Source organism: Girardinichthys multiradiatus, chromosome 22, assembly GCF_021462225.1.
Source record: "Girardinichthys multiradiatus isolate DD_20200921_A chromosome 22, DD_fGirMul_XY1, whole genome shotgun sequence".
Taxonomy (NCBI): Eukaryota; Metazoa; Chordata; class Actinopteri; order Cyprinodontiformes; family Goodeidae; genus Girardinichthys; species Girardinichthys multiradiatus.
The window spans coordinates 25,489,751-25,502,061 of NC_061814.1; the positions used below are offsets into that span (position 1 = coordinate 25,489,751).

Sequence of the window (12,311 nt, forward strand, 5' to 3'; positions counted from 1 at the left end):
AATACAGTTTTTATTCAAGTGGAACACAAACCCCAGGGTGCTTTAAATGTGGCAGCAAATACAAATATAGTCTTGATAGGCACATTTTCTATTAATATGTCAAACTCATTTTGCTTTTTGACACTTGAAGTAGGGAGTGTGTGAATGAAAGAAGCTTCCATGAGAATTAAGCTAAATGAAAATACAGTTTGAATGAGCAAAGAGATCAGATAAATAAGTTGGCAAAATTTTTAAGGTGGTGAACCATAAACATAAACTACAATATTTAAGTTTTAACCTGTGTGAACTGAGCTCAGTCACTACTTCTTATTAAGTTTGAAGTTGCACAAAACTGCTTACTCCAGTCTGTTTTACTGTTTTTAGCAGAGGATCCCATAAATGCTCCAGAGATGTTTGGTATTTCTGTTTCAGCAGCGCTTGCAGTTTTTTTTTGGAGAGATTAAATTTGTGTCTTGTTCTTGACCTTATGTCTTGAGGTTTCTAAATTTTGTCTTTGGGGTATCCTCCTTTTATTGTGTCGTGTAACATTTTCTTTTTTTAGGTGGAATGTTTTGACTTCGATGTGCCTAAAGTGTGTTCATACCTCATGCTTTGAACTATACATACACTCGTGAAGAAAATAGGACACCTAATTAAATATTCTGTTCGTTATTGAGAGATCTTCCTATAACGCCTAACCTGATTTTTGTTTATCTTTGGAAAACAGGTCATTGATGTCGGTTGGAGAAAGGTTTGCCACGCTCCTTACTTTCCACTGAGTGATGCATTGTGGATTTCTTGCATGTAAGGTCCATTTCAAGCTTCCCCACAGCATCTACAAAGGATAGAGAAGTGGGCTTTGACTCAGCCAAGGATCTTCCTTTTCTTATTTCTCATCCAGTACTTGATGAATTTACTAATATGTTTTGGGTCATTGCAGGGTCCAGTTCTGCTTCAACTTATTTTGTTTTACACAGATGGCCTCCTATTTTCCTTAAGCACCATCCAGGTTCTGCTGGAGTAAAGCATCCCCAAAAAATGATGCATCCACCTCAATGCTCCACAGTTGATATGAGGTTCTTCTAAAATGTTGAATTTGGCTCAAGCCAAACATGTTCTCTGTTACAGTGTCCAAATAAATTCAGTTGCAGACTCATTTGTCCTAAGAACATTATTCCAGAGGTCTTGGTTTTTGTCTACGATTGTCTCTGCAATCTTCAATCTGACCTCTATGTTTTTCTTAGAGGAAACATTTTTCCTCATTTCCTCACATTAAAATTAAACTTGTATGGTTTTTTTGTAATAGTTCAGGGGCGCACTTTTATATCAACAGTAGCAAGAGGCTGCTGTAGAACCCATGATGTTGTTTATAGTTTTTGAGACTTCTTTTAGCATCCTGTGGCCTATTTTCAGGGAGAGTTTGCTTAGATGGCCAGACCTGTGCCTGTTAGCAGCTGTTTTATTTTGAAACCTCTTTTTGTCCCTTACCAGATTCATGGTATATGGATTGAATTTAAAGCGCTACACTTACAAACCAATTCACATACATACTCACATTCATACACCACACAGATCAGTAGGCAACTTAAGGTTATTGCCCAGGGGCACATCGACATGTGGCAGGAGGAAGCTAGAATTGAACTTTCGGATTACACGATGATGACTCTTCCCACTGAGCTACAGTCACCTCAGAAGTTGCTACAGTCTTCTCTCTGAAGGCCTCAAAGCTCTTTGAACTAATGCATTCACTCTCACTTGAACAGTCAGGAGCACACCAAACTTTCTAAGGTTTAAACAGGTAAAATCTCTCTTAAAATGCTTGGTAACATTCTAATCATGTGCACCTAATGTGAAACACCTGTGTGTAATTTTAGTTGTTTTAAGTAGGAATAAAACTGGAGGTGTCCCAATTTATTCCTCATTAGCAACTTACATTTTATCATATTTTACATAATTTTCTTTTTGATTTTCTTTATTATTTATATACTTGTATTTTTCAGCATTGTTAAAAATCAATTTTAAAAATCCATATTTCCAAATGTATTAAAAACCCAGACTTTCATAGCATTCTTTTTGTTTACATGACTATACATCTCACCTTTGTGATGCACTAAATGACCATGTATATAACATCTAAATCTGTTAAAGTGATTTTTCTTGTGAACAGTCTTTGCACTGAAAGATAAAACCTGACATCCCGTAGGAGGGGACGCTTAAAGGTGAAAGGTAAAATTTACCTGTGTTTGCAGGGCTGGTTACGGCTGTGGGTAGATTTGGTGGTGCCCCGAGCACTAGGCGCACTCTCTTGGCATGGGTTTTACCTTGGTAGTGGGACTGGGCCACAATGGCGGAGGTGAAGAACATGTTACACAAGGTACAGCACTTGTTTCTGTCAACTTCTGTTTCTGCACAATCCTAGAAGAACAGAAGAGGGAAAGATTGTTAAAGGAAACTAAATAGCAGAGAAAGAAAATGGTAAGATTGTTGACATGCAAAGAACATAGTGGAGGTGAAAGAACAAAAGTGTAGCAGAAGGTAAGAAAGAGAACAGAGAAATAACTTTTTCGCTGAACTCAACGGGCTTTCTCTCTCTCACAATCACACACTGACACAAGCTGACACACACAGGCAAAGAGAGGGACGATCAAATATGCATCTGTCTCTCAGGGCTGAGATTGTGGCTTGGCCTCTCCACTGCTGCTGTTTCATTACTAATGATGAGCCAGAGTAACTCCCTGTGGGAGTTGGTGCAAACCAAAAGACCAACTGTCTAACTGACACAAATGTGTGAACAGACACAAATTTATGCCGCCACCAGATAGATACACAGAAGACAAAACTATAGATTTACTGTCATTTAAGATACCAAAAACATGGGCGAACTAAATGTGTTACTCATCCTTAAAAGAAAAAAACAAAATTAACCATTGGATAAGAAATGACATAAATGACAAAAGAATCATATTATAGTTAAAAACTATATTGTTACAAATTTCCGAGAAGGGCCAAAGGGACATCATTCAAGAACCTCTCAGTTTTAGGGAGGAAGCTCTTTGTCCTTGTTGTCCAGGCTCTTAGGGTGTACAGCCTCCTGCCTACGAGAAGTACAGTGAATAGTTTATAGGCATGAGCAGGTTGGGATCATCACTTTCTTCTTTGTGCTGGTTCTGCAGCTGCTGGTGTGAATGTCTTTTATAGAAGGTAGGGTACAGCTGGTTACTATTGAGGGTTAATTACTATTTAAAGCACCTTTTTATCAGCTCCAGAGTAGTTGCTATACCAGACTTTAGTGGAAAATGTCAGAACTCTACTGCATTCCAGTATAAAGAACTCACTATGGCTGCACAGTCATGTAAACTGATTCTTTGATGTGGACCAAAATTAACTATTCCAGGCATTTCATGATAGCTGGGGTGAGAACCACATAAAAAAAATCATTATTTTTATTTGAAGAATTTCAATGCTACCATCTGTGCCCCTATATGTGGAGGATGAGAAGTTGACATCATTCAGAAAGGCAGAAAACAGAGGTATGTCCTCCACCTCCACCCTCACTTACCCTGCCTGCATCTAATGCTAAGTCAGTTGATGTTTGGCTGGACCTGTGTGCTCTTCAAAGTTTTCTTGTTACCAGCTTGTCAGATTCATGTAGTTAAGGATTATGTAGTTCTGGGATTGCCTATATTATGCGAGTTTGGGTTAATTTAAAGGAGGGGCAGGGCACTAAACTGAAAAGGTTGGGCAAACCAGGGCAATGAGTTTGTTTGGTGCTGTTTGAGGTCAGCATGCTAACAAGCTGCCACAGGTAGATTTTCTTTAAACATTTGCAGCAACAGCTATATTAGCATTTTTACAGCAATGGTGGGGAACATTGTCTCTCATTGGTTTGCTATTGGTCTTGCCTTTCTCAAAGTCTTCGTTTTGGCTTACTTTCAGGTTAGGTGGTCTTGACTAAAACACCCCTAAAATAATTTCCAAGTCCATGTCTTACCGTAGGATTACTTTAACATAATTTTTGGTGTGAGATTGTACTGAAATAAAAGCTGAATTTATTTTAAGGCTTTACAAGGGGTGTCAATAATTTACGAAAGTTGTTGTATAGTATATGTTGTCTTTGCTTTTATTTCATTCAAGTCAAAACTAAATGTACTATAGGGTTGAGTGTATTCCAAAAATCTACTATTTTCAGAAAACAAAAGTAGTTATGTGCATTATTATACAATTCTTATTTATTAATTATTGCATATTTGTTGGTAGAAATAAAACGTAGACCAACAATCTGAGAGAAGACTGAAGTCTATATATATCAGATGTAAGCTAAGAGTAACTTAAATTAAATGCATGCTTATTGAAATAGCTACATTTTTGGTCTGTATCAACTATGTTTCTTAGCACTCCAGGTAAATCAAAATTCATGCAAAACAGTTTTTTTCAGAGCAAACTATTTACCCCATCAAAGAGTTCTTCTGTTTTTGCCTTTTTAGTCACTTCTGAACATCAAACTACTTTTAATGTTAGACAAAGATAACCTACGTAAATATTTCCATTCATCCATGTTGCTTTTTCGATCTCTTGTCATGTTGTCAGACAGGCTCTGTTTAAAGGAATTTCTTGATTCAACAGGTCAGGCAGTAATCACGCCTGGGTTTGGAAATTGATCCAGGAGAATGTGATTTATCACAGGTAATTTATTATTTATTAAGGATGGGAATTACTTTTTCAATTACTTTTCCAGCTTTGAATGAAATGATGAATGGAATCATCATATGAAACCAATGATTTGTATTCGCTCAGCTTTTGTTTGTCTTATGTATAAATTTAGTTTGATGATCTAAAATATTTAGGTGTGACAAAAAGCAAAAACAGAAGAAATCTGTAAGAGACAAATGTTTGTGAACGAATCAGATCAGTTACATATGTAAGCCAGCTTCAAATAAATAATTTTCTTCTCCAGTTTAGATGATGTTTTATTTAGATTGCTACTTAAAATTTACCCAACTGCTGTGCTCCCGGAATATGTAAATATGATAAAATATATAAAACCCATTCCAAAGGGTTTGAGTGTACTGCCACAGTAAATAAATAATAAAATAAAGCAAGTTGCATAGCATCCTTTATCATCTAAGAATTTATGATGAGGCTGTTTTAAGTGTGACCTTTCTTTCTTCTTTTCTGTCCTTGCACCTTTATGTTTTGCATTCTTGGTATTTTGTATTCTTACTTCTGTTTGTCTTCTACCTGTCTGCAGTCAAAGTGAAAAATAGATTTTCAAGAAACAGTTGTAATGATTGAAAACAGTAACAATGTACTCTCTGAACCATCATATTTGATTGAGTGGGTTGTGTTCTGTGTGTTTCAGAAGGTGTGTGTGTGTCTCTCTCTCATGTCACCCTTGGTTAGCATCACACACAGAGGATGTGAGAGTCGAGGACACCTTTACCTTCCAGGCGCTCTCTCTCTCTCTCCTTTTTTGTACCCTCTTCTCTTTCTTTTGCTTTTTGTCTTGCCTGCCTTCCCTTTACTTTTAGCATTTCCTTCCGCATCCTCTGTCCCCCTCTGGGCTCCAGTCTCAGTGACTCTGTGTGTTGTGGAATAAAATATTTATCTGTATTGGCAGGCCCTCGCCACCCCCACCCCTACGTGCCCTTCACCTCTTCCATGCCCGTCCCTACTGTGAACGATGTGTAAATGCGTGCCATGAACTGTCAAACGCCTCTACCTTGCATTATTAAAACAAACTGAATTTTTCCTCAAGCCTTTATATTCCTTTTCCTGTGATTTCTAATAATGTGTACAACTTTTCCTTTTAAAGTATTTCTTCAGGCTTTTAGGTCACACATTAAATGTAAGTCATTATATTATATTATTTTCAAAGAAATGTAAAAAAACTGAGCACAAAACAGCTGAGAATGTAACCAAACGTTTGTTCAAGATAAATGTAATGAGAGCAAAATCTCCCAGTCAAAAGTTAAATTATAAAATGAAAATCTATTTGGTGATTCATCCTTGAGGAGGGGGAAGTTACAGGAAATATTGACTGAAAGCAGTAGCTTGAAGACCTAGCACACTAGCACCCTACCCAGAAATGAAAAGCACTTTGTTGTGAGCCAAATCTGCTAATAAAAACTGTAAGTCTAACTGTAATACAATTATGTAACTTTCAAGATGTTAGTTCAAGGACACTGTCTGTTATGCTTTCTGCTCTTAGTCCACACAACAGCATATTTGGACATTTGGATCTAAAAAGTCAAATCAAGCTAATGGTATAGATGAAGGGAAGTTGAAATACTGAGACCTCTGCAGTCAAATGTCTTCTTTATATGGCTCAGATAAATAAATAAAAAATAAGTTGCAGATGCAGCCAGTTATCATGGGTAAGCATAAAGGTGAATGCTGCTGCCGGTAATCTCCAGAACATCACCCACCAGTCATATTTCACATACGGCTCCACTGGCTCCTAATCAGATACTGCCTGGAATTCAAACTCTTGCTTTATACATTTAAGGTCATCGATTACCTCGCTCTTTCATATCTGTTTGACCTGCTCCACATTAATACTCCCTCCTGGTCTCTTAGGTCAGCATCCTCTACCAACCTCATGGTGCCTCCTGCTGGTCAGACCACCATGGGATTCAGGGCCTGTAGCCGATCTGCACCCCGCCTCTGGAATGCCCTCCCTCCTGACATCAGAAACGCCGGCGCTCTCTCTCTCTTTTCAAATCCTGACTAAAAACTCATCTGTTCAAACAAGCATTTTTACCCTGATCAAGCACCATAGTCCATTTAATTTCGTCTACTAATTTCTTTTTATTCTTATTTATTTATTTTTTTGTTTTTATTGCTTTTTACTTTGTAAGGTGACCTTGAGTGCCCTGCAAGGAACCTTAAATACAATGTATTATTATTATTATTAAATGTTGCACTCACGAGCAGCCGTTGCAGTCCGCTCGTTGGACTGGCTGCTGACTCCCTGCTCAAGCTATCAGACCTATCCATGATATGAACTGCGTTGTGTCCTCTTACCTAAGCTTTGGGTTATTGCTTCCCATGATGCCAAGACTGCAGTTGTTGAAAAATTCTAGGGCTAACAGTGTTACAATAGAACTGTTAACTTTTACAAACCCTACACACGTTTTCCTGCATTGTTGATTTTTGAGGCAAAGGTGCTCACCCCATCCTTGTTCTGTGTAACCACAAAATCATTTATCATATTCCTGGAAAAAGGTGTTTTTCTGTCAAATGAAACTGTGATTACCAAAACAGATTTCCTGATACTGCTGTTCGGCATGATGTGCCATCATAGATATATGGAAGTGCTGTTTTAAAGGTGTGACTCAAAAGACTCATCTATATCAGAACAGTGCTTTTAAAATTATGTGCTTTGAAAACTAATGGAAAGACTGACTTTGATTCATCAATACCCATTAATGACAGATAAAATAGAAAACTTATTTTGATCTCTTTATAATAAAATCAGCTTTTCTATATATTTATTAATTTCTGTGACATTGGAAGACACTATAACTCCCTGTTTTTGATCCTGACTTGTTCTTAAAGAGAGTTTTTCTCATATCCCCCTTTTCCCATCTCTCCTCTCCCAAAGTCTCTCATGTGTACTTTATGCAACATTTCCTTCTCTTTTTATCTCATTGTTCCTTCCTTCCACCTATCCCCTTGCTTACATTGTTTACTTCAAACCTCTCTGAGCTACTGTGTTTAGTTGAACCAAAATCTCAGATGAGGGAAATCAACTGGAGCAACTGGAGTCATCCCATAACGTTTAGTATTTTCTTACATTTTTCTCGGTCAAGGGCAAAGCCCTGAAGATGACACCCTGCAGAACCATGCAGGGGTCTAACCTGTCAAGACTCAGTGAAAAGTAAAAGCTTCACTGACACAAATGGGAGCCAAACCACAGAGAAGCATCTGATTGAAAAGATGAAATACGTCACACCAGGGATTTAGTGAAAACTGGGGGAAAGTTTTTAAACAATTTCACGCGTGTGTGGGTGACTGACAGATGAATAATTGCCAGCTCATTACTACTGCCACTCTGCTCAACCCCTTTAAACAATAAACATGTCTGACTCACTGTTTTCCTCCATTCTCTGTCTTCGCTGAAAGTCATCTACCTTTCTAAATGTCCCTGTTATTTTACTGTTGCTACCTGTCGCACTTCAAACATCCATTGAGACTGATTTGCATGCAGCGTAATTGTTGTTTGCGCTTGCATGTATACCTGCTTATCGGCTGTCTGACAGTGATGTCTGTATCACTGCATATATTTCTTCCCGCTCATGCAACTAACAATAGACTCCTAATTAGCAGTGTTATCTTCTTCTCCTTCTGTTTTGTTTTTCCCAGATTCTCCTTGATTCTTCCACCATTCAGCACTGGGTTGCTGTGGGAAGCCTTGCTAAATTTACACATGGAGCGACGCAGAGTTAAAGGAAGCTCAGAAAGAGCAAATTGGAAGGGGTAACAGCACGAGCATAATAATAAAGGGAAAATAAAAGCTGAAGGGAAAAAATTTATATTTTTCACCCTGTGCAAAGGTAGAAAACTGCACAGACAGAGAAATCAGAGGTTAAAAACCATCCCTTACATCTGCGAGCACGTTTACGACCTACTTTTCCTCCATCTTCTCTGTGACAAACACTTTCACTTACACAGAAACACGGAAAACCTCAAGGCACGGCATTTTACTCTGGGAGTTCATTGACTCTGAGGAAAACCCTTTTCTCTGGCAATGTCCCACCGGACAGTGCCAAGTCAATCAGAACAAAAACAGAGATAGAGGAAAAAAAAACACACTAAGATGCAGCACTGAGAAAATGTGTGCGAAAGTTCCCATGGGAGGAGAAAGATAAAATAGATGAAAGGAGAAAGTTTTTTTTTTTCACAAACTGACTGCTGAGTATTTCATCTCTGTTCATTTAATATCTGCTTCCCACCGCTGTCTGATACAAACAGAAGGCACTAGCTGCGGCACTCACACTGCATTACAGTATGGCAGATGATGTGTGTGTGCTTGTTTGATGACCTGTTTATATGCATTCACTGTCCCGTATGAGGAGAAGGCCAGGACGGGCTGAGTCATGTCTCATTCACTTTGGGAGACAGATGGAGACACAGGTGTCTATATTTCTACACTGTGTTAGTGTGTGTGTACACCCAAAAGCTCTTGACATATTATTTTCCAAGTGCAATCTGCAGAATTTTACTTTTGTTAGAATCTACATCATAATCTAACTGATCCAAAGGTAAGTGGTAAGCATTTGAACAGAGTTGAGCCCAAATGGATTTCAATTCCAACTTAAATACATCCTTATGGAGAAATAAGCCCTTAAAAATATCATCTGTTAGTTTTCCCAATTGTATTTTGTCACAAGTGCTGTTAAACTTTTCCCAAAAAAAAGCTATTTTCACATTTCTATATGAAGGACACCGAATTCCAGTTTGCTTTATGAGGGCTGTATCTCAGATATGGGAAGAAACTTGTGCAATCAGAAACTGAATTTCAAGTGCTCAGGCTGAATCTGTATTTCTGTGATTTGAAATTAAATGCATTGGTTTGAAAATGAATTTCACTAAACTGAAACTGAATATAATGGTTTAAAACCGAATTTGTTTGCTTTGAAAATTGCTTGGCTTGTATTGAAAATTCAGTTTGATTACTTTCACTTTCAGTTCCAAAATTCAGTTTTTTTGTGTCACACATCTGGGTTCTTGAAGCCAGAGATTAATCAAACACAGATTTACTGATTCACGGATGTCATTCAGCATTGCAGTGCCCAAATTCAGGACTGCATCCATAGAAGAATGCATTTGTAGACCGATAACATCCTGGATGAGGCGACAAATGCTGTCCAATCTCCAAGGTTCCAACAAATGCGTTCTTCTTATCCCCAGGTTTAAAGGATGGGTCCGGTGTATCCTCCGTGTCCCACCCTATCCCATGATTCATTGCGGGTCGAAGTAGATTGTTCAAACGGAAGTAACAAAGGCCGGAGGACAGAAAAAACCTGTGAATAAAATTGGATATATTGCGCAATCTGTGAAACAACGGACATTTTACAATGTTTTTAAACGAGAATGTAGTTTTGTAAACCTAAAATATCTGATCAGTTTATCAAGATATCGCTTAATTACACAAATGTGCCGACGTATTCATCCACTGCCCAAGGAGCCGGCTCGTCTCGCCAGCTGTCAGCTGACCGGGTGGTAGAGATGCGCTAAACCCCCAGAGAACAGTTGACTCACGGCACGTTGTTTTCAAAATCCCGCTGGGTTTCCCCAATGGGTGGACGTTAAACAGATATAATTCAGTCAGATGAAATCTAATATTAATGTTTGGTTTATTTATTATAATAATAATTATAATTATTATTATTATACTCTGCAAATAAACTAATTTAAACTTTGTTCCTAAAGTTAATATGTTAGTGTTTAAGTTGTTGAAAGCTTTACAAATAAATTAAACAAATGGTATTTGTCATCAATGTATTTTAACTACTGTTAGATTTTTATATCTATGAACACAAAAAATATTTTCAACATTTTAAATGGCTGAATAATGAACAAGATCATAAAAAAATAACATTTTAAAACAAAACAGCATTATAAGCCATCAGCAATATGTAAAAGGTTAAATAAAAACCATGTAGTTATTTACAGTAGAGACAGTGTTATGAACCTTCAGGCTCCATTTGTGCAGCTACACAACACGGTTGCTAGGCAACAAACGTTACGTTGAGGTAAGGGCAAGAGAAACGCAGACCGACGTAACACCGGCGGTACACTATGCTAATCTGGCATGTTTAGCTAATAGCCAGAGGTAGCATTAGTGTTACTGTTTGACCATTATTTGTTTACATGATGCTTTTTATAGATGCTCATTTGACTTGGTGATTGACATCTGCCAAGCTCATGTATGCTGCACTGCTCCAGCTCAACATGCCATAAAGGAAGTTTAACCTGATGTGAAACGTAAATCGATGAATCTGTGTTTGATTAATGTGTGGCTGTCCTCAAGGACCCGGATGTGTGACACAAAAAACTGAATTTTGGAACTGAAACTGAATTACAGACCTGAAAGTGAAAGTAGTCAAAATGAATTTTAATACAACAAAATACATTTTAAAAGCAAATGAATTCAGTTTCAAACTATAACATTCAGTTTCAGTTTAGCGAAATTCATTTTCAAACCAATGCATTTCATTTCAAAATACAAATTCAGTCAGAGCAATTCAAATTCAGTTTCTGATGGCACAAGTTTCTTCCCATACTCAGATGAAAAAACAGCTTTGGAAATGTCAAGACTTGCAAAATGGAGGACCCCAGAATGCAGACGAGCAGGCAGCACGACGGTAGGTGAAAAAGCTTTAATTAACAAAAACTCTCTCACAAGAAGAGGCAGGAACAAAACAATAAACGGGCAGGCAAGACAGGCATGGCATGATCCAAACAACAAGACATGAGCATGACCTGAAAAATGTTTCCGCAAGGAATAAACAGGAAAGGTGTGTATATATAGAGTGTGAACCAGGTGAAGCAAGAAGACAGATTAACTAGGTGCAGGTGAACCGAAAAAACTTAATTCACAGGAGAGAACAAACGTGACTGGAGCAAAACAGGAATTCAATAATACAAACTAATAGAAACATAACTAGAAAAACATGAAACGAAAGCATAACAAGATCCAAAAACTTAACAACACATGAACTAGAAGACAAAAACTAAAGCACAACTAGGAAAATAATAAACAGAAACATGATTCAAAACCTTAACTGTGAAACAGACCAACAAAACCCCAAAACACCCACAAATCCTAACAGAAAATCCCTTCTTGTGGCAGTTTTCTGTTTTTAAACTGACCTTCAGGCTTACTCAACATCATCATTTCTCCAGGTATTTGGAAGTGAGAAAGTAAACAGGAGTTGCCATTTTCACCATGAGAAAAATTATTTTCAAAAAAAGGTGACTTTTAAAATCGGTACATGTTGGGTTTGACCTTTTGCTTTCTGAGTAAAACATTAATTTTTATTAAAATTTTGGACGCTCCCAGTGATAATAAAAGATAAATATAGGTATGCGAACTTTAAAAGCCTTTTCTGCCCGCCACTTTTGATTGTGACGACTTTTCCTTCTGCACATTATTCCGAGGAGCTGAGTTCAGAGACTATAACAAAACAAAAATTTCCATTAACAACATTCTCCCAACTTAGTCACAGAGAGGAATAACCCTTTCACGCTTTCCACATATTGTTGCGTGAAATTTGCTGTTGTTCGGATTGTATCCTATGTTACATTTGTCTATTTTTGTGAAAGGT

At 37.6% G+C, this 12,311-nt stretch overlaps 1 protein-coding gene across 1 annotated transcript in view; it reads right to left on the reverse strand.

Moving 5' to 3' along the window:
* The window catches only part of zgc:171482 (zinc finger protein), a 114,768-nt gene that overhangs the window by 38,027 nt on the left and 64,430 nt on the right, over positions 1-12,311 (reverse strand). The window contains exon 4 of the mRNA XM_047352161.1: positions 2,217-2,394. Within this exon, the coding sequence (XP_047208117.1) occupies positions 2,217-2,394 (178 nt within the window). The remainder of the gene's footprint in view (positions 1-2,216; positions 2,395-12,311) is intronic.